The 24,268-nt window shown below is 38.4% G+C and overlaps 1 protein-coding gene across 1 annotated transcript in view; it reads left to right on the forward strand.

Moving 5' to 3' along the window:
• LOC129723500 (homeobox protein araucan) overlaps positions 1-24,268 on the forward strand; it is a 75,984-nt gene that overhangs the window by 41,737 nt on the left and 9,979 nt on the right. Inside the window, exons 2-3 of the mRNA XM_055677755.1 lie at positions 4,283-4,654; positions 15,023-15,129. Coding sequence (XP_055533730.1) covers positions 4,283-4,654; positions 15,023-15,129 — 479 coding nt within the window. The remainder of the gene's footprint in view (positions 1-4,282; positions 4,655-15,022; positions 15,130-24,268) is intronic.

Below are 24,268 nucleotides of genomic sequence, written 5' to 3' on the forward strand. Positions count from 1 at the left end.
CTTCTGGCTCTTTCCTCTATCTGTTGATATAGATACTATAAGTCAACACATTCTAGCAGCTTTCTGGCTCTATATCTACTCCGGAACCTGGCTGAAGTCGTGAACATATTGTCCTCTAGGTATTCAATGAGGACCTATTACCAGCCGACTAGCGGCGCCTTTCATTTCCAATGATTTTAACATCGTATCAATATTGATTGTATGCTCAGATCGTGTTTACACATCAAGCTAAATTTTTTCGCTTCAACACGTACTGAAGTTATTTTCCAGTTTGTTTGAAAGTCTGTTTCTCTAGGATGTTGTTACTACTTACCACCATGCATAACGCTTAGTTTGGCAACCGAGTGCTTCTATCCGGAACAGACCCTTTCTATAAGAAGTCGAGATATCAAGATTTCAAGATGTGTGTATTTTCCCCCCACTCTCCTGCTAGCAGTCATTCGCCTTGTTTTAGTGTCAATTTTCAGCGTGAGATTCCTTCGAGCGGTAAAATCGTTTTGATCTTTTTTTTCCTACCACTCTGGCTTGTCCCACATGCACTGATCTTGATTCGATCGAGTATGCGGTGAAGGCTCGAAGTAAATATACATTCGAAAACAAGATTTTTATTGAAAATAGCCATTTGTCGATTTTATTTACTCTCTTTTCATTGTACTTTGGGGTAATCGGCTCAGAACGAACCCGTCAAACCGGTGTGTGATTCGAGGAAACACACTTTGGTAAAAGAAAAAACGATAAAGTTTTATCAATGACAATAAAACGAGATCCAATGATCCTTAGATTTAAGCGGTATTATTTGTTTTTGAACATCACATAGAACATTTTCAGTAAAAATTCTATTTAGTCTATTTAGTTATCCGCAATCATTGATCGAGCCCTATGTCTAATAAGCACCCTATGTGTAATAAGCTTAAACGCAATTTGCTGGGTTTTAAACTGCCATGTGATGTAGGTACTAACAGATCAAAATAAGCTGAATCGAAAGTTCTTAAATTAATATTAAATATACCACCGTCAACCAACTGTTGAGCAATTGGAGAATTTATTGGTTTAAAATTGGATTATTGTTAGCTGTGATCGTTTGAGATAGCGTGTTGCGGGCCAATTTGATGCTGTCACCTCTCCGTCATAAGGCGCTTTTCTGATGGTGCCATCATTGTTGCACCCTGTCATAATCGACAGCTCGTGTCAGCCATACTGCCATCGACTTCAATTTAAACTACTTTTATAGCTGTAAATTGCATCTACTTGTAGCATGGAGCTAAATCGAATGAACATTACGAAGCGGTTTAGACAGGGAAACATAACTTCCATCTTGTTGTTTGTGTCTACTAGAACAACCGTTGAATCTATGTATACAGTTGTGAATTATAAAGAACCCTGATCGATGGCTTTTTTCTACTTGTAGAAATCATTTTAATTTTTAATGTCTTTTGCGTTCAAAGTTATGCCAGTTAAATGTTTGTTTGTTCAGTGTAAAGGGTGCCATGAAGCAGTGTAACACTGCCACAAAAAAGAAAACGACATAAGTTGTTCAAGTTCATTTATTTGGCAACTAACGACAATACCGTTGTCGATGACGGGTGAGTAAATGAGCTACACTATTTACAGCCGCAAACTCAACGACTTTTTATGAATACGACAAATGTTGTTCATACCGTGAAATGATATGATAATAGGATTACGTTTTGCTTTTTTGTTACCCCATTATGACGTCTCTTCTGTTCGATAAACAGCCAACGGTTTCCATTTAGTAGCTTTATTGTAACTCACGCATTTTGGTATGCGTTAGTTATGTTTGACGGATAATTCCATATTTCAATTTGAACGGATAATTCCATATTTTAACATAGGTATATAAACTTGCCTAGAACGTATTCGGCATTGTACTTTTGACTATTATATTTTGATTATTTTAATTCTGTCATTTCAAGCATTAACTAAATCTAAACCATGGGTAAACGCATAAAATTTACAGTTAAGACTTTGCTGCTTTGGCCATTTACAAAAACCAGTTACGATATATTTTACCGAAACTTTACAGATTCATTTCCGTTTTCTCTTCAGGCGCCTGCCACATGAAACACAAGTTAACTTAAACAAAATTAGCCTTTAATTTAGCACCTCTGATACTTCTATGCTCAACCGAACACAATGATCAATCATTGAACTTATCAGTTAGTACAGTTTCTGTTGTAATCGAGAAACAACATCGAATTTAAGTATAGCGCGAGGAATTTGTAACGCAGCAAACTACGCGACCGACGTAAGTTCGATCTGTTTTCGATGTCGGCTGTTGTTGTATACTTATTCAAACAACAACGATATCGAAAAATTGCTCACTCACAATGGCATCAGACAACGTTAAGGTAGAGAAATCGGATGCTTGCTCATACTACACACTCGAGTACAACAAGCAGCAGTTTGCTTCTTGGTTTTCACCTCGTTTACTGGAATAGAAATTGAGCAAACGCGAAGTGCTACGTTATCAGTAAATTGTCTTTAAATCAGATAGCTGTCGGAATAGTCGAAACATGTCGGAATGATAGATCGGAACAGCGGTTTACCTAGTGTTTGATGTGATGCGCACTGATTTCGCTGCTATTGCACGGTCCGATGATGGTTTGGTAAATATTTGATAATCATCGATAAAAAGCTGTGCAGCGCTCATGTAAATATACACCAAATGCATGTTCCCCATCATGCGATTCGCTGACGCGGTGGTTCACAGTCATGCTGGTATCGCGCGTACCTCGTTGACTGACGCGACGACGGTTACGAGCGTAGCATAAAAAAAGGTGCTCAATCGCCAACTGCGATGTCATTTAGAATATAAGCAAAATGACAACGATAAAATCTCTTATCAAACATGACCACAAAATAACAGTAGTGTAGCCAATTTTACCACAATATTGTTGAGCTGATTACAGCGTTCTATACGGTTTCAACTCATGTTAATATTTTATTTCACTAACATAACAAGTATTGTAATGACACAGTAAATGATTATAGTAAAGTAAAGCTCATACTCTCATTCCGCGGAAAATGGTATAGTATGCGGAATACAAAATTGATAAATAAAACTGGAATTTGTCGTTTAAAAATATTAAGTAAATGAATGAGAATTTATTCTTCTTGTTGTACGCAAGTTTGCGTCATACGCGTCTTTCATGTGAATGTATTTTAGCCAACGATGGTTAGTAACATTAAGGATTTCGTTGGAGTTAAAAAAAATTCCTAGTAGAAATCTGGATTGCTCAAGCTACTCTTTTAGACAGTTAATAATGACTATTTTAATCATATTTGTTTTATCCTTGCATCACTAAACACGTTTTACAACCTCTTTCTGCATAACGATTTTCGTCAATTTCATATAGATATAAGAAAAAATTCTTTTCACTGTTTTGGCAACATTTTAAAATATCCAAATATTTTGCAGACGAAAGTTCTTCTTCCGCATCACATGTTGAAAACTTAAATACCTTAAAATACAACTCTGCTCTAGAAAAATCATTCAATGCATGCACAAAAATGATTTATCATATTTACATTCGATGCATAATACATGTATTGCCGTAACACTGAAATGGTTGTACTAGCTGGTTTGTTAATATCACGGCAAACTGGTATACTGCTTGGTCAAATTGATAAGACGACAACGACATCAGCGAAAAAAACTTTACGATACATACTTAGTACGGAATGGAATTTTTCCCCTCTGCTATACATACTATAAACACATACTCAAATAGTGGTTGCAGTGATTGGCACTACTTGACGGTATGTTTTATAATGCAGATGGTATTACTGAAGACATCGTCAGTGATGTTAATTGATTTCGGGGGGAAAAAGTATTAAGTGCGAAGCGCACCAGGTTAAGCTGTCAATAAATACATGAACACGCTCATTGCATCAAAAAATATGCCCGATAACAAATTCTGTACGCTGTGTCTGCGTGAGGTGAAGGAAATACCGCAAGTTGGCTTGATTAAGATACTCAATGCACTTCTTGTGAAAAATGAATGATTGAGTTTAATAGGTACAAAAACAACGAAGGATCAGTTAACGAACAACCGTTCCTCAATTGAAATTTATGGTCTCGTAGGCGTTGAGGTGGACTTATACTACAGTTTTGAAAACGCGTAATAATATGTATAAATTTTAAGTAAAACGTAACGCAATTCGATTCCAAATTATCTATAGTACAATATCTGTGCCTTTCAGTTTCTCTTAGAACGTGTATTCACTTATTGATAGAGTATTCTTCTGATCTTCACTACAGAGTACCACCCCGTCAGCTCCATCCGCGCCATCTTCACCACCTGCAGCACCAGTTGCGATGGCCGTCACAACGACAGTGCCTCCAGGAGCCCGCAGCACGTCGCCCTGCTCAGCTACCTCCGGTCCACCAACGTCCGGCAGTGGACGATGTTGCGACACCGGTCGACCAATTTTCACTGATCCCATTTCGGGTCAAACTGTGTGTTCGTGTCAGTACGATCTGATTAATTACCAGCGGCTCGCGAGCGCCGGTATCGCTGGTCCCGGTGGTGTTCCTCTGTCCATGTACAGTGCACCGTATAGTCCCGAAACGATGGCTGCGTACTTTCCGGCGATAGGAGCCGATCAAGCACCGTTCTACGCAAATCCAGCCGTAAGTATCGATTATAAACCGTTGTTCATTTTCCTGCTCAATTAAGCCATGGCATATCTGTAGGTCTGCAACCACATTGAATTTGAATGTACATAAGCAGGCTCTAGCATCAGCTCTCTTATTTTTGTTTGCATAACGTATCCATCGCAATGATAGTCACAGTTTACAGAGAGGGTTTGTTCGCGATCCAGGACTCCGACATCGTTTACATTACCACACAAAAACATATGAGATAGAGCTATTTCGTGGATTCATTTTTTACAATTTAGTAACTCGGTTGGTTGCGCAAATATTCCCCACCGGAACCCAAACTTCGTTCTATCCAGCATAATGCCATTCCTAGTTTTTGTGTCACATATGCATTATCAAATATGTAACATACCGCATGGGATGTTAACATTGTGGAAACACAGTAAATGAATCAAACCGGATGCTAGCTCGTTTATGCCCAGTGGTCGGTGTCAGACTACTCTCCCATATCCTCGGGGCGAAGAGGGACAAAGAAAAAACATTGTGTCTACATCGGTTCAACATACTTCTATCCGGTTGACCACATCTCACTCGGTCTAGGGATTAAGCGCACACGGCTGGGCTCAGCGACACCGTCAGAATCATCGAAAAAAAAGAAAGCACCGGAAAACTTTTAGGCGAAATACGAAGCACATGTCTGATGCTCCCGGAATGGTTCCCTGGATGCTTCTGAAACTACTTCGATGACATGTAATACTCATATTCGCCCGACGATAGCCGCGGTGCTGAAGAAATTGCGAATAAAAAAATCACTGAAACGAATCATTTACCTACGCGAGTTGGAATCAGGTCCGCATATTTGCCTTACCTAGAAGCTGATAATTTTTCTCTTGCACTAAGTTTATCAAACCGCTCCGATACAAATGTAAAAAAATAAAAACGAGGATATTTTAGATATCCAGCTCAGATGCTGTTGATTCTGTTACACAACATGTAGTTTTGTATATTTGTTGAAAGAGAACAAAAAAACTAATATGTTATAGATAATCATAGAAAGTTTGCAGTAGCTAACTCGAAAAAGGATAGGAAAGCAGGTAAAACAATAAATCTAAAATATACATCAACCAGCACCAGCATTGGTTTTCGTTGCTTGGTTACAAACGCCTTACAGCAGGGTGGTTCTTATAGTTACTTAAGACGCCTGAGCAGGCTATATTTCGATTGTTTGGCTGAGCCACCCACGAATTAAGCGGCTGCAGCGAAATGCTATGCACAGAAGACGAATAAAAATATTAAAATAAAATTTTATGAATTTGTGTTCTCCACCGTGTTCTCTACTATTTCCCGGTCCTCTTGTTACCAAGTTCAGCCTGTACAAAATCGTGCCACATATATAATATCCTATCATCATGCGGTGATTGAATCAATAAAGTAAATTATCATCTATTAGCATAAATAATGTCTTAATTTAGAAAATACGATGTTTATTTGTTTATTAGATACGCTGAGTAAGGTTCTCGCTTTCCATGCTGCTCTCCATTGGAGTCCTGCTGAGTTTTCAAATTTATGAATCTGTTCGAAAGTTCGTGTGTACACTCAATCCGTTCGATTGTTTATTGTTGTTGTCGAATTGACAATTTCAACTCAACGGAAATCGTTTCGTTTATCTTTCGGCTCGTTCGAATTTTAAAGGCCATTCACATGACTGCTGGCTGCTTCTTCCGCGACCAGCTGAGCACCCTTTAATCCCTCATAACGCTACAAGTAATGTGCATTCCATTCGCACTTCCTTCGTCGTGTCACAGAGCAGTCGCTGCCCAGACGATTTGGTCACGGACGGCTGCTCAGTAAACAAAATGATTCAATTCGATTGTTATTGTTCGATATCAACATTCGAAGTTGCTGTTACGGAGATCCGAACTTGGGCAGTATCGTCACTACACATAACATGTTCATAAAATGCATGATTACCAAAAATATTTGACGTTTCGTCCCTTGTTCGCTAAGCTACAAAATCGATTATCAAAGGATCGGACCGTGGTTCACGTGTCTTATTCGTATAATTCGGGTTATTGATAAAATTTCTTGATCAGTTAAAGTGTAGTGTATTTTTTTCATTTGTATGGCAATATGACCTCTTACAGGTTATTACCATATGTGACACTTTTAAGTCACTTAATTGGACTCAATCAATTTTCAATCTAAAAATACACATATCTAACACATTATCTCTTCATTCATTCTGAAAAACAGAAGTAACCCACGCACTTCTTTTTATAACGTTTTTTTTTATTCACACATCATTTATTTGACACGGCACAATACGAATTAATGTTTTACGAAGCCTATTTTTATAACGTTTTCAAATTGCTTCAAGCAATAGCATCTAGCTGCTTGATCCGTAAAAAACATTTGGCACCTGTTCTACTAATTTGTCAAAGCAAACAATTGGGTTTTTTTTCGAAAACTTTTAGCGTCCATCGATTATCTTTTCCTTCTTCTGTGAGTCGCGTATGTAAATCACCTTAAAAGCTTTTAGGGGAGTGCACCTGCATTCGAGAGATCCCCAGCTAAGGACAACTCGACAGCAGTTGAGTAGATTAAAGATTTTCTTACTCTTTTTCTCTCTGTTTATGTGTGTCCCTCTCAATCTCTTTCTCTCTCTCGCTCCTCATACCCATCCACAATCAAAGATAGATATCTTCCGAGACCGCAACGTTTTCCAGAACCAGGATACTCACTTCAGTCTTTCATTATAGAGCATAGAATGAAACAACGGAATTCCTGAGTTCGCTTATGCCCTTTTTACTTCCTCATATCCATTTCATTTAGCCAAATTACCTCTTTAAGCGTCACTGGTCGTTTTAAGCCGAGCTATAACTGGATAACACAAGAATTATGCATGCATCTTCACCCCACGTCCGACAAACGTGACTCGCGTGCTTTCGCTCTTGTCTGAGCGGAATGGCGCGAGTTGAGAAATATGTTGGAAATAAAAATAAAAATTACTTTTATGTACGTATAATTTATTTCAACTACCTTCTTGACGGCAGTTCGCGGAGAAGGATCCACCGCTGCACTGTTACTGTAACAGAGCAGTGTGGCTGAGTTCTTGCGGGCTACCAGAGTTCCTAGTAAGTAACATATCCGGAAGACGACGCACCCGTGAAATGCACATATGCATAATTTATCATTTTCAGTAGAAATTTCCAATTTTGTTTCCGATGGAAGACGGTGGTTACCTTACTAGTGTTTCAGATAAAAACACATTACAACTCATTTTTACTACCTGTTTATGACCGGTACCAGCCTTTTACAGCTCTATTTATTATACATTCGGGTGTAGAGGGAGAGAGAGATAGCGTCAATAGTTGCTTCTCAGAAGTGACTCGTGGATTCGACACAACAGTGGGTACATTGCATCCTACATTAGAAATGCGTCGTGGTAGGCCCTGCTCCGTGCTGACACTTGTTTTCCCAACACTCCCGGCGACGCAACTGAAGCGCTCAATCAACAAATCAATCTAAATCATTCGCTAATTTTCAAAACAATCATGTGTGAGGTCCGCCATCCTACGAACGCTGGGCCACATTACCAGCCGTGAGGAGATTAGAGAGGCTGCTCGTGCGTCTCACCTCGATCGCCACCATCAGCAGCAGCAACAGCAAGCAGAACCCTGATAATACATGCGATTGTGGCTGTTTGTTTACTGGGCAGCTCGGCGCGCAAATACGTTAACATCATAAAGTCTGTCGAACATGGCTTAAATCGATGTGAACATAAACTATGGAGGAATTCAGCTTACAGCAGACCATGCATGCATAAGAACTAACAATCCAAGCAGGTCACAATACAAAACTCTTTTCAGATACACACACATTGTATACCAAACCAACTTTACACATTTCAGACGAAAAAGTCACGTAGAGGTTGTGCAGCTTGCTCTTGTGTCCGACTATTCGTTCCCTGCGTTGCACTCGGTTTATGAATGAAGTTTCGTTTTTATTACTCTTGATGATTACGCAAAAATTGTGACTAGGCACTGCTCAGTTTGAAACAACATTTCATTGAGTTGAATGAAATTCAATAAGATATTACACGACTGTGTGGAGCGATTGCTTTTGGCATATGGTCACGAACCTACACGTACTAAAACGTAAATTTTGATCGTGAAGACCGTCTGGCGGAAATTGACACTGAATCAGGGGTACATATTGGTATAAAAATTATTAAAACAGGTGGCAAAATTCAAAAACATACGGTTTCTTCGGTTGGTGTGCAACAGCTTATTAGTATTGAGAAGTGAACGGAAAATTTATCCTTCAAAATTAGGCAAGCATGCTAGATGTGTTGGGCCCAAATTTGAATTTTTTATAAAACTAGATAACCTGACAAACTTCGCTCTTTCCATTTAATACCAATTTGTAACATTTTTAATTGATTCTACATACATCCAAACATTGACCTTGCGATTTGTTTACAGTCTGCAAATGCATGACGCATCAGTTATTGGATTCGCTTAAACTCAAAAGACAATTCGTTTGCAATGATCGGTTTTAACGGAATGAGAACATCTTCGCCTTTTGACTTCCGTACATCGCCTTGATTCTGGAAATACATATACATATTGGGTGGTATTCGATCATTTTCGGCTGTTTCCCAGAAACCGCAAGTCGTCATACTAGATTTCAAAATAGCATGCGAAGTCAATTTCTGGCCTCTGGGCACCATTCTGGTTCCGGAAATATTCATATTGGATGGTAATTGGTCATTTTCGGCTGTTTTCCAGATACCGGAAGTCGCCATCTTTGAATTCAAAATGGTATCTTTAGTCGATTGGTTACTTCTGGGTATCATTCTGGTAACGAAAATACTTAAATGAGGGAGTAATGGGTCATTTTGGGATTTTTTTTTAACTGGAAGTCGCCATCTTAGAATTCTAACTAATGTCTGAGATTTTTGGTTTCTGTGCATCATTATAATTCCGGAAATACAGTCAGGTTTTTTATATGGTTTTTATGCGGATTTTTTTTAACGAGGTTTCTTTACGCAGATTTTCGAATTGAGTAAAATTATAAAAGTATTAAGTCCGCCCTCCGAAGGATTCGAAATGTCCGTCAAAGAGGACAATTTTAAATACTGGTCGCAAAGCGTCTTGGTTTTTTTCTAAAACTTTTCTTGGTGGTTTACTTTACGCGGATTTTTCAATTAACGTGGATTTTTGAATTACGCGGATTTTCGAAAAAACGCCGTTTTTTATTAATTGACGCGGGTTTTTACGAAGTATGTATGCCCTGCGTAAAAGAAACCTGACTGTACCTATATTGGATGGTACAGATTGGACTCAATTATCTGGAGTTTTTCCAACTATTTCACTCCGGATAACCGAATTCTCCGGTTATTCGTCCCGATTTTCTATATATTTTTTAACGAGAACAATCCGTTTGTTGATTAAAAATTATTGTACTCGGTAAATATGCCGACATGAAAAACGAGAATAATGTAACGACCATATGACAATGTTTGTCGAATGTAGAAAATTTAATTATAATAAGATGAATCAGTCGTGTCACGTCTCTTTATGCATTTTGTCAACTATGCAAAATATTGCATCATATTTGGCATTTCTAGATATAATCGGCAAAAAGACAAACGTCACAAATATAAACAAAATCTGAAGAAACCCCCCACTCTCTCCCTTTCCAGACAATGGAGGGATGTCAAACTATCATAGAAACATTTCTTGCCCTTAAAAACTTCCACATGTCAAATTTGGTTTCGTTTGCTTGATTAGTTCCCGAGTTGTGCAAAAATTAGTGTTTCATTTGTGGAGAAGCCCTCCCTTTCAGAAGGTGAGAGGGGGTCAAACCACCATAAAAATGTTTCTTGCTCCCAAAACCTTCCGTGTTCTTGAGTTATGCAAAAATTTTAGTTTCATTTGTATGGGCTACACCCTTCCAGAGGTGGGAGGGGTGTCAAACTACCACAGAAATTTTTTCTGCTCCCAAAAACCTTCACATGTCAAATTTCTTCTATTCGCTCGTTTAGTTCTCCAGTTATGCAGAATTTTGTGTTTAATTTGTATGAGCCCCACATTTTCAGAAGAAGGGTGTCAATCTATCACAAAAATATTTCTTGCTCCTGAAAACCTCTCTTTGCACAGTGTTTTATTTTGCTGATTTCGTGCGGAAAATTAATAGCGTCTTCAAATTTGATTTCAGTGATAAACTTTATTCGGAAAAGTTTCTATGTATTCTGTTGTACTTCTTTTAGAATGTACGATTTAGTGATTAATTCACCTAGAAGTGATATGGAAAATTTATTTTTTCAGGACAGTGAGATAGACAGCTAGTGTCTTCAAAAAAGTTGTGGCAAATGGTTTTACTAGCAACTTTGTTGAAAGTGTCGGATTTATATCTCTTATGTTAAAAAAGATATAAAAAGTTCTATATGCAAAGTTCACTCAAATCATAATTTTAAATATAACTCTTTTCCTGGATTTTCTACATATTTTATACCTTCTACAAAATTATTAGCCAAACAGAAATACACATTTTTGCTGAATATTTGATCTAGCTATGGTTTAAAATTAAAAGTTATTAAACCATTAACTGTTTTCCAAGGGTTAGTTTAACTTCAAATTACTCAGCCGTACGCAAAAATACGCAGATAACTTTTTGATGTTCTGTAAGCACGTCTATTCTACTTCCAAAAGAATATAAAATAATTTGTCTAATAGAGTCTTTTCGACTGTTGCAATGAAAAAAATCTTTTGCATGAAAATTCTGAGTCAGAATTGGTTTTAAATTCAGAACATCAAAAAGTTATCTGCGTATTCTTGCGTACGGCTGAGTAATTTGAAGTTAAACTAACCCTTGGAAAACCGTTAATGGTTGAATAAATTTTTTATTTTGAACCAGAGCTAGATCAAATATTCAGCAAAAATGTGTATTTCTGTTTGGCTAATAATTTTGTAGAAGGTATAAAATATGCAGAAAATCCAGGAAAAAAGTTATATTCAAAATTATGATTTGAGTGAACTTTGCATATAGAACTTTTTATATCTTTTTTAACATAAGAGATTTAAATCCGACACCTTCGACAAAGTTGCTAGTAAAACCATTTGGCATAACTTTTTTAAAGACACTAGCAGTCTATCTCACTGTCCTGAAAAATATACTTTCCGTATCACTTCTAGGTGAATTCATCACTAAATCGTACATTCTAAAAGAAGCACAATGAAATTCATAGGAACTTTTCCGAATAAAGCATATCACTAAAATCAAATTCGAAGACGCTATTGATTTTCCGCACGAAATTAGCAAAATAAGACACTGTGCTTTGGTGTGATATGCTTGATTAGTTCTTGAGCTGTGCAGAAATTTGTGTTTCATTTGTTCGGGGCCCCTCCCTTCCAGAAGAGAGAGGGAAGTCGAATTTGGTTTCGTTGGCTTGATTAGTTCCCGAGTTATGCAGAAATTAGAGTTTCATTTGTTATCATTTGGGTTTCGAACCACCATAAAAAATATTTCTTGTTTCCAGAACATGCCAAATTTGGTGCAATTTACTTTAACAGTTCTTGAGTTAGGCAGAAATTTTTGTTTCATTGTTATGGGCGTCTTTGTTTCCAAAGAAGTAGGGGTGTCGAGATTCAACGAAAATATTTTTTGTCTTCAAAACCTCCACATGTCAAATTTGGCTTTATTTGCTTGATTAGTTTTCGAGTTGTGCAGTTTGTTTCATTTGTATGTAATCCTTCTCTTCCAGTCAAACCACCATGTAAAACCATGTTCTTAAGTTACTCAGAAATTTTTGTTACATTTGTATGGGCCAGAGGAGGAAGAGGTGTCAAACTACCACAGACATAATTTCTTCTCCCAGAAACATTCACATGCCAAATTTATTCCATTCGCTTGATTAGTTCTCGAGCTATGCAGAAATTCGTGTTTCATTTGTATGGGCTTCTCCCTTCCAGAAACGGAAGGGGTGCCAATTTATCAGAAAAACATTTATTGCTCTCAAAAACCTCCAAGTGCCAAATTTGGTTTTATATGCTTGATTTGTTGCTGAGTTATGCAGAAATTTGTGTTTCACTTGTTCGGGACCCCTCCCTTGAATAAGAAGGAGGGGTCTCAAACCATTAAACGAACCTTTCCCGGCCCCAAGAACCCCTACATACAGATTTCCACGTCGGTCGGTACGGGTTCAGTAGTTTCCAAGTCTATATGAATTAGACAGCCAGACAAGACTGCATTTTTATATGCTTAGATAATAAAATTCAACTTTTAATTTCTGATATACTAATTCAACTCAGAAAAGCTCTTCGATTAATTTCTTTCTTCAACAATCGATACCAACGTTTGATCTGCTTAGTTTTGTTGACAGCATCTTCATATACCTAAATTCCCTTTATTTACTGTCGATCATAGTTGTTCCAGTTTATATCGAGTTCTCTACGAGCATGGCGCATTTATCAGTAGACCGGCAGTATAGTTAATCTGTAACATATTAGTAAAACATCAGTATTTCTCGTGACGGTCGTGTGTCCAGAAACTCAGCTCGCCAATTAGAGGTTTTGTTAATGCATATTCAACCGCTCTACTGACATGACTAACTCATTTCCTAATATGTGATGTTGATAAAAAAAAAGTAGGAACAACATTCTTTTCTACATCACAAACAATGGTGAAAATGGGTGTGGCCTACTATTACCTGGTCTAGCCACATTTTTCAATAAACCCCTCGTCTTTTTGTCCCAAGTAGCTTTGAAGTGACAGATTTCGCAAGGTAATAAGGGAACCTAGTTACGCCGATTCCCTTCCGTAGTCATTGGGATTGTAAGTTTATTAAAGCATCTATAAATAGTGTACAGGCCGCGTAAAACGTAAATGTATTTTTCAGAGATTACTTTTTAATTAAAAAACAAAAAACTAAGCAAGTTCGATTGCCAATATTTGCTAAACACATGTATTCATTGAAGACACTGTAAAAGAAAATAAATGTGTTAGAAAATAAAACAGTTTTCTAGCTTCGCGAGTTCGCAATTGTTGAGGTGTAAGTACTAACGTGTGTCCACATAACATTCATTTGACATGGCACAATACAATTGAATGTATAAAGGAGCCAACAACTACCGATAACTTACTATCTAAGATATCTTATGAACTACGGGTCAAATTTTTAACCTTGCTGCCTGTAGTGTTTGGGCATAATCAGAGACATCACGTGATTGAAATCTTGTAAGGTTTGTCGATACCTTGGGGATGATAGTGTATAGCCACTTTCCCAGTGCTCCCTTATCGCTCCAGGAAAGCCAGTTGACAATTGAAAATGTAAAGAATGCATTTGTAGTAATTTATCTTTCGTAAATAACTGTTTTTAGAATGCAATTCGACATAAAGTTTACGAGTTTACCGAAGGAATGCTGTTAAAGTGAAATTTTTATTAAGAAATTGCATCTTAAATCCTCATGACATTTAATGCAAACTACCGTTCATTCCTCTCGTGCATGTCTGTAGCCAAAGGCGACAATCAAAAACAGTAACTGATTATCAATCCTACTCAATCCGCTTGTACCACCAGTTGAACAAATGCTTCGCAGCAATGCTTGTAAATAATTTGTTTAAATAAAATTAATTACGTGTCAGAAGCATTGTAAATGCTTCCTTCTCTTGCCCCGTAGCTGATTCCGTTCTAGCCATTTTTAACAGCATGCGCTGTATAAATATCATCAATCGCGTTTTATGACTTTACTCAGTGACCCCTGAAGCATTGTTATCAATAAAAGACGCACAGACAAACGGGAGCACGAGTGAAATATAGATCGGTAAGTATGTTTGTCTTCCATGCTCGAGCTTGTTGTTTTTCGTCATTGACAGCAATTAGTAACATGCGAAGGGTATCAGGTAGCAATATCATGGTTCAAACAGCACGTCACAAACTATATGATAAATTTTATGCAATTGACGAGGCGTCACATCAATCAATTTTCTCTCTTCCCTTTCCACCCAATTAGGTTAACTTTAAGTAGCTTTCTTTAATTTTACTTATCGTGCATTGAACAAAAAGTATGAAATTGAAACTACCAAACAGCTGACAATTTTCTGGAAGCTGCAGTATGATCTACAGCTCAAAATTATTATTATAATTAAGTACACGATTTGAATTATTGCACCGAGACAGCATTTAGAATCAGTAATTAGGAAAGCAAACATCACAAACCTCTTATCACCGCCTTGCTCATGACCTTCGAACTATGAATTAGCCTCACTTTGATAAGCCAAACATAAATCACAGTGGAGTTAATGAACGAGTGCGAATTTGTGCGCCGCGGGTTTTAACCTGTCGCATGCTGTAATGATTCAGTGATTACTAAAAAATGTATCTCCTTTTTTCAGGCTGCCGGAATCGACCTAAAGGAAAACCTCGCCGCTGGCGGTGCACCATGGCCTTATCCCTCCGTCTATCATCCGTATGACGCCGCCTTTGGTTACCCCTTCAATTCGTAAGTTTTTAATTAAATTTCTCAATATTTTACGGCTGCTACTTCTATGCTATATTTCTGACAAGTGAGGGATATTTTGCCAGAGGGAAGCAATGGTGCTGATATGGAAATTCGATGTACCGCCGCGAGAAACGACCTTCCGTCCCTGCCGACAACAGAAAAGACAACAACAAAAAATGTCGAAGAACACATGTTTCTTCCTCACAGGTTCATGTACTATGATTAATTAATGTCCTCATACTGTAGTCTGATCAGAGCGCGCAAGAGATAGCAGAAGGTTTATTATTATAATGTTCTCATACTTGCCCGTGAGTGTATCGAGCTGTTCATGTTTTTAATAAATTGCGGAGAGAATCTTATATTAAACGAGACTAAATGGCATGTTCATTAGCCTACTAGTGAGCCAGCGGAAAACACGCTGTACTGAAATTAAGTGAAAGATATGCGACGGAAAGAAAATGTTTGGCTTTCGGCAGCTCTCTATGATCTTTTTTTCGGCCGTCAAACAAGCTGATGACAAATTTATGACTATTTCGAAGAGATTCTGTGATGTCATGGAAACTGCTTTGAGAGGCGGTATAGTGATTTGACTAGTTGGCTAATACCTGTAAGTCACACGTAACCTGTCGTTCAAGTCGACTTGGACCACTTTTCTCCAAAAACCTTTGATCATGTCACACTTCTGTGATGTTGTCGCTCATGCCGATCTCGATCTCTATCAATAACTTTACTGGCTGGTATTGACAAATACAAAATGATTGATATTCAATTGTTTGGTGACAGAAAAGAGGTAATAGATTGTATACAGAGAGATTGCAATTAAATTAGTAGTGGCGATGATCACTTTTAACCCACTGGCTACTCTGCCATGTCGGCTTACAACACCAAACAATACTGACGACAACAACCATGACGACAAACGACCGAGACACGATCACACCTAGTAGAAGCGTTTCTTATAGCGCTTTCTACCGCGATAGAGGGCGATGAGTGATTTACCGATTTGCCACATTGCGACGCACATGGGTTACTATTTTATATGATGTACTTTGATAAGTATGGTTGTATGCTAATTTGCTTTCGGTTATACGTCTTCACATAGAAAACAAGCACATATCAGGCATGTCACGATTAGTGGCGCGTATAAATATATTCTAATGGCAGGAAATGTTAGTTTTTTCTTCTTTGACCATCGTTTTGTTTTGCTTCTTGTACACGATCGATTTGACAACGGCGATGCATGTGTCATTTGCGCTTTGCCGCCAGTGCCTTCGCTAGGAACACCGTTGTAGTCGCACATCAAAAGTGTCTTAATTATAAAGTTAATGTTTGTTCGAAACGAAAACACTTATTCATTCGTTTTTGAAGAACAGTCAAAGTCGCTGGTGACTATAAATTATTAATGGGATAGGTATATGCATTTAACCGTTTGTTTCTTTGGCGAGCAAAAAAAACAGAACCATTTTGCTACAGCAGGAAAGGGATGTTCTTTTTTAGCAGAGCAATCAGTGCACATTTTGTTGATTATTAAAACGTCGACTTTCAAGCAAGCATTAGTACTGGTAATTGGGACTCAGATTATTATAATACAGGCTTTTGTTGTAACAATATTCATTATCACGTCTTCGACAACAATCGATTGTCGTCAATGCAACGAACACATTGTCTGAGCTGTCTTGTTGCCATATATTGCAAATACGTGTCGCGATTTCCATCGAAATATATAATATAATTTTATCCAGTCGTTTGTCGAGAACATAGCACCCTGAAATACAAGTTATAATCGTCTGCGCTGGAGCTTTTTTAGCATTGTTGCCTGCGTTACCCCATCTTAGCTCTGTGCCACAAAATTGCTCTACTGTAGTGCATGATGGCTTTCCAGTTGAAAATAGTTTTCTGATACCATCTCTAAGGCTGAGCCCTTCATCTATAAAACTTGCCACGATCGAATGATTGGTATACTACTCATTCATGAAACTGTCAGCCAACACTTCCGATAACAGTGTAAAATAGAGACAATTTCGATCGAAGGTTAAGCCCTGAACCATCCGCCTTCCAAAAGAGGGACCGTGTAGCGTGTTTTCAGTTCATCGACGTTCGAGCGTTGATAAATCAAACAAGCTGCTCTAGAGGCGACAGTGCTAATGATCACTCCTTCGGGGACCGACGACACGTCCGTTCGTAGATTTCCGACACCTCAAATATCGGAAACGAACACAGAGAGCCTTCTCACGCTCCGTGTTGTTGTGATGTGGAAAGGTAAATAAATCAATCTTTCCCCAGTTTGTTACTTTCATTCGGGTCACAAACGTAAATTTATCGCGCGTTTTTGATCTTCTACACGCCTTCTTCGGCCCGCCTGCGGCATTGATCGCGGCAACTGCCTGACGGGTGTTTGATGCAAAAGGAAGTGTTCCGTGAAGTTATTATATATTTCACACCTGCATTTCAAATGTTTAGATCTAATTAATTTTTCAAATGACGTTTTAGAGCGTTTAAAAGGTGTAAATAGCGGGGACCCAGCCGTGATGTAGGCTTTTCGACGGCGTGTGATCTTTAGATATTACTTAAATTGTTAATAAGTAGTTCATAAAGTAGAACAAATTGTCTATTGACATTATTCTAAAATTGAATAAAAGTTAACTCGTTTTAAGAGTCAATCAGAAACGTCAACAACAACATTGTTATCCTAATACAATGCAACCCCAGCAAATACTGCTAATGACAGTACCATGTTGTAGGCTAATCTTTGACACAGATTAGTTTTAATATAATTACTACCGTTAATGTACAAGCCACGCTACAAATGCACTGAACAGAAGCGAGTCCGCAGATTTCCCCCTGTTTCTATCCTTGATTTGGCAGCCTGTGTCCTATATGAGGAATGGTTGAAGAGCTTTTTTTTCACCGACTGTCAAAAGATAATTTCCATTATCATACATTTTTAAGTATGATTCAGTCGACAAAACTCTTTTACGTTACCCGATACAGTGTTCTCCGTCCACCAGTGCAGTTTTTTTTTTGTGAAATATGACACGCAGCCATTCAAGAAATAATATATTTTACAACTTCCCTGATTTCACTACACTTTTCAATGTACATACAACCATTTTCGAAGGTGAAAGAAAAGACCAGTAATCGTTATGAATATTGAAAGGCTGAATACAACTAGTACTTCAATAGCTAATGTTTTGTGAACAGAATATTCCTATTGCAGTGAAAGTCATATACGACCTTCGGTACTATTCGGCGCAACTTTAGTTACATATCGTACACCATTGATTTTGTGTATTGTTTTAACGAGACATTCTCTCTTAATCTGGCGGTTGAATTGGTAAAATATAATCTCACCTCACGAGCAATGCAAAATCTCAACAAATTGAAAGAGCTTGTCGCATCCTCCGGTACAGAGTAATGCCGTTGCTGTGTTTTGTGAATAATTCATAGCATGCTCTCCGGTTGATGATTCATTACGTCCTTTTCCGTGGTCCACAACAGTACTGACAAGCAGTACAAACTTTACCCGTCAGCTACAAGCTGTGCCCCATTGTTCGTTCTGTCTAAATTAATTTCGCTTCTCGATATCGAATTCTAAATTGGTCTTTTTTGATACCTTTAAACCAAAGGGCCAGAATATACCATTATTTTCCATCAAAAGTCAATCTAAATACAGAAAATTTGTCATGTTTTGAAATTTACTGTTCGATTTCGATCAGCCATCATTTATCACTGTTTAGAAGTCATCGCGCGCTTTGTTAAGCCGCGAACATGAACACAAAGAGCGGATTTCTTTTTTATCTTTCGTCTGCCGGTCCTAGCAGTGCGTATTTCTAACCAACCTATGACGGCAGTCACAATCTCGATGATAGATTTTCGATTGAACGGATAGGCAGCGGCTGAGAAGAGTAAATGAATAAACTTCTGATGGATGTTTGGTGTTGGGCGTGGGACAGGTTCCAAACGACTGTCCATCGTAGGGCTACTACAACCCTGGAACGCAAGTGTCGAAGTCTTCCTCGACTGAACGTTGCATGATTCCCGTTTGAATAATATCCATTCGGCTCCGTCACTAAAACAGACCCAAGAGTGTATTGACACCAAACAAGAGCGCGATTCTCTGTCCAATTGTGCACCGAAAATCTCCAACTGTCAACCAGATACCGTCCATCCATCCATACATCCGTTTGTCACTGATGAAGCAGCACGATGCCGAGAAAATCAAATTCAGATAAATCATGAAGATGATATCCGCCCGGAAGGATTATTTATCATTTATGTGTTTCGATATTTATTTATGCACTATTCAATTGCAAACGTACGCGGCGTTGTTGAATTTTGACCACCGACAATGTGACGTGAAGTCTCACTGTCTATCACCAATCAACACAAATCAAGCCGGTTTGATATTCAGCTTAGATCGACCGAACCGTAGGCGGCACTTCATCAGCGGTAATTTACAGTAAAATAAATTTCAACCGTAGCCTTGCATAAATTGTTTCTTATACAAAGGCCTGTTTCAATGTGCGGTTTACCCAGAAATGGATAGCCTTTTCTGTACAGCTCCTTTTCTGTACTGAAAATGTACAAGAAATAAAAATTAACACGATCAAGCTTGCAATCAGCACCAGCTCTGAATACTTTGTCTGCTAACCGAGCGAAGCGCAATCTGTATTAGATAGATGGTATGCTCTCACAGTACAACTTGTGCCGAGTCTGGGCCATAAAATTAAATTATTAATTGGCCGACCCGAGAAATAATTTTCCGACAGCGTGAAGCTAACTATTAGTTGTACTGTTTATTAACAAATATGTATTAATTTAGCGAATTCTATATATTTGTCACACAGCGCCCCACATCCGCATGATGGTGATATGTGCGTATACAAAACAAACTGCTCGATAGACGGCGCTCGCCTTCCGCCTACGCGGCTGCAACCTGTTCACTGAGTCGCTGATGATGGCTCGGTTCTGGCTTATATATTTGCATGGTAGCCGGTCACGTATTGCCAATTTAAGCGAAGCTCGACAGCCGTGGGGTTGACAAATGTGAGTGTTGTACGGAGCTAGTCGTGTCGCATAAAAGAACGTGTAAATTGAGCTAAACTATGTACACGACGGCAGTGAATAATGCATAATGTGGACGCAGCATTACAGTACCCAACGCCCCGAAGAAGAGGCTATTATTTGAGAATTAATTTTTACGAAGATGTTCGTAAATGAGCTGTGCATTTCGATTTGCAAATTACTCTAAAGTCGTTTTTTAACCACATTTCGAAATTTACGCATTTTTTTCAGGGCTAGTAGCAAGTCACTTTTTAGTGATTTTGTCACTTAGTCACTGAAAAATCGCTTTTTACGACAAAACTATTACTAAAGTCTCTATTGAAGGATTTCGCGGCAACATCAGTTTAGTTGATGGCACTCTCCCAGAATTCAACGAAACTATGTGGTTGTGTAAATTTTACTACCCTAGGCAACTTCGCACATTTTTTTTCGAAAGTTGTCAGTCATTTTAAAAGGGCTGAAGTTATTTTTATAAATCAATATACAAAAGATATAGGAAAGTTGTCAAGAAATGGTTTCTGGAGAATTGTTTGAACTTTTATTTAAAATATTGGAAAAAATAAATTCGAAATCATTTTAAAAATAAAAAATAATTTGAAAATTGTTGAAGAGGTTGTTTATAAGACACGACCGCATGGTTAACGCAGAATCACAACAGCAACAGCCTTATATCTTATGTCGATGTATTTCTTGCAATGGATTTGGGAATACAGATCGAACTCGATCATCCGGAGTTTTAGACTCGATTATGCGGAATATTTTTTTTGTGATGTTCGCTTTTAATGTTTTATTTGGGAATGTTACCTTCACTATTCTTTTCGGCATATTTGTTACCACTTATCTCCATTCCGACATTTGTGGGACGTGTCCGAATTGATGTCAAGATCAAGATTTTACCCCTTTTCTCTTCACAAATAATTTCTGGCTGCGCCACTGCATCATACAAGTAAAATTACATAAGAAAATTTTTAAAAGAGTTGAAAAATCTCTACCACTCGCGCGTTATATTGTGTTGTCTAGCTGCTAGCTGTTATTGGCAATTTGGAGGCTGATTAAGTTCCGAAAATGCTACCAAAGTAACAATGGAACGAGAGTCATCTCAAACGTCTTGCAAATGGCAACCTGCAATGAAGAGAAATTAGTTTCATAGCGCCCCAAAATCATTTGATTGTGCGTGCAGTAGGTTAAAATATTCTGACACTTGCCAAAATATTGCGGATAGTGGTAAAACTCAATTTGACCCACAAAACTACTAAAAGATATTATTTCATCGCTTTTATTGAATTCGGTTATGATCTGATCATCTGATTATTGCATGATTCATGGTTTACCAGTTAAGGGTCTTCGAAAGTTATTAATAGACCCCAATAGCTTCAATGAGAATGGGAAGTTTTATATTTTCAAACCCGTTTTTCTCGAAACTGTGAACTATTAGTTGTGCAAGTTATGAATGAAAACAACAATATGCAATTTTTGTGATAGTTCGTTCGTTTTTCATTTTGTAAAGTTACTGCAAACCAATCACATGTGCTGTATTTTCTTACTATGAGGCTTACAGCTCTTAACAGTGAACAATAGGATAGTGTACTTACTGTTACTGTAGTACTCAGATAGGGAAAGCTCATTTTTACTATTTCGATTAAAATTATGTGGACATCCTTCAAAGGACGGTTGGTTTTAGTATTCATGAAACTGGGGACATTCATGAAACTGGGACAGACATGTCGACGGGGCTTCCCACCTAGAAGGGAGATTCAAAATCTAGCACTGTGCAAGATGCTGTTTACTCCATAAGTCCGTTCGCTATGGAAGGCAGCGGGATATTTAAAATCGCCGCCTGCTGCAGCTCCGCTTGTTGCTGGTCGATTCAGTTCGCAATAAATCCACCTCTTGAAAAAGTGATCAATTATGCTGATATCCGCAGCTACTATCCGCTATTGTTATCCGTTGTCCCTTCCGTTACTGCTGCTACCCGCTGCTGCCTAATTAGGACTGTCGTAGTGGCCATCCACCTGTAAACTTATTGGTTTGAGCAGAAACAGCCTCTTATATAGTCCAAATAAAGTACTCCTGCAAAATGCAGTTAAAAAATAAAATTCAGTCCATGCTGAGACATGTAGATAATGCAGAATTTAAAACCGCCTCTGTCAATACGTTTTGACATTTTGAGTAAGGTGTAATGATTGAACGAGGAATAAGGCACACTTCTGATAACATAGTGAAAAAAAAGATGTTTTCACACTAAAAATTTGACGGCCAACAGATTTTGATTGCCAACACCCCCGTTCATGTGGCAGCTTTTCGCTGCCGCTACCGAGCAAAAATGTAGCCCTTTACAAGAGGAAGTAGTACTGCATCCGTATAAAGACAGCTTTTTACTGGCCACTACACCTACCGCTGTTGGTATCCCCGCTGCAACAATCACTGCTGGTACCCTCACTGCAGCCACTATTGCTAGTATTCGCTGCCAATGCCGCTACTGCTACTACATGCAAAAGTTCAAGCCTTAATCAACCAATGAGTCCTCTCAAAACGCACAACTACTGCTCTGACTTTGAACATAAATGTGTTAAATACGCGTTGTTCAATGAATGCTTTGACAGCGATCGAAATCAGAATGTACCATTATGTACCATTCACACAAAAATCATGACTTCGGTTTCGGGCGAACGATCAGTTTTGGGGCGCTTTTTTCCTCTGTTTGGACTCATCACTGCGACCAGTGACATTTTGATCTATTGTGATATGATTGGGGCGCTTAAAAAACCGCTGGTTACTTTCGAGACCCAGTGCGTGTCTAAGGCTCGTGCATCCCTAATCACCGTCAGCAACCGAGCCGACAGTGGCCCTTGTTGCAACATGATTTACTGACACTAGTGCCAGTAACGTGGGACTGAATGCATATGAATAAAACTAGAGTCGTCATGAAATGCGAAAAGTTATGAAAAAAAAAAACAATTTATTATTGATTGTTATTGATTCGATGATGATTTTAAATGGCCGGATTCAAAAAAAAGTGATTAGTTAATATTTGCATTAATCTAGTCAGTACCAAAATCATCAGTATTGATTACTGGTTGCACTGCCTTAACGATAGCAGCGTTCTGAGAAATATCACCCTGGTATTGGTAAATCATCATGACGATGCTGGCGCCGGTTAATATTAGTAATGATTCGGACACGTCTAATAAATTGAAGATACACTAGAGCAGTGGTTCCCAACCTTTTTGGCTCCGCGGCCTTTTTTGCTAAACACAAGAGCTCCGCGGCGTTCTACTAAACGAGGCTGCGTTTTCAGTCTCATATCGTTCTGCAAGTCTAATTTGTTTCACGTTTTAGTCCTAGTACACAAAAGAGTTGAAAACCGCATTCACAGATGTATCTAGAAAAAATTTTAATTACCTGTCAAATTTGCCAAAAGCTTCGCGGCCCTCCTAGGTAAGTCTCGCGGACCCCCGGTTGGGAACCACTGCGCTAGAGCATCAAATGCGTTATGACAACAACACCCATTCGGTTTTAAACTTATACAAGAGATGTGCTAACTTAACACAAGATTGATGTGGTTTCGCACCATCCAACTTTTGCGTATACCCGCTGCTACTTAGTTAGAACCGTGCTAGTGACCATCCACTAATAAACTGCCTGGTTTGAGCAGGCCCCCTAGTAAAGAATTCTCGGTTAACTAGGTATAGTATTCTGTCGACCGTGCTAGGGAAAGCAATCATTAAGCAACCAATCAGAAGTTGAATCAGCGTTGCAAATTTTCATTAGTACAATAGTTCGAATCATCAAATTTCAATTTTCTGCATTTAAACGGATGCAAAGATTTTCTCATCGATTGCTATGAGAATGAAATAAATCGGTTGAAAACTGACTGAGTACCTATTTAACATTAGAAAATGGAAAATTGTCGTGACGCTCTCGATGTTTTCGGTTTTGCGACGTGATTCTACCTCAAAAATCTACCATCTCAGATTTCATTCGAAAAAGGCCTCCCCAGCTGGTCTCGAGGTACGATGCTGGCCTAACAAGCCAGTCGTCGTAGGTTCGAGTGCTGACTTGGGAGAGACTGTTA

Source organism: Wyeomyia smithii, chromosome 2 (genome assembly GCF_029784165.1).
Source record: "Wyeomyia smithii strain HCP4-BCI-WySm-NY-G18 chromosome 2, ASM2978416v1, whole genome shotgun sequence".
NCBI classification, from domain to species: domain Eukaryota; kingdom Metazoa; phylum Arthropoda; class Insecta; order Diptera; family Culicidae; genus Wyeomyia; species Wyeomyia smithii.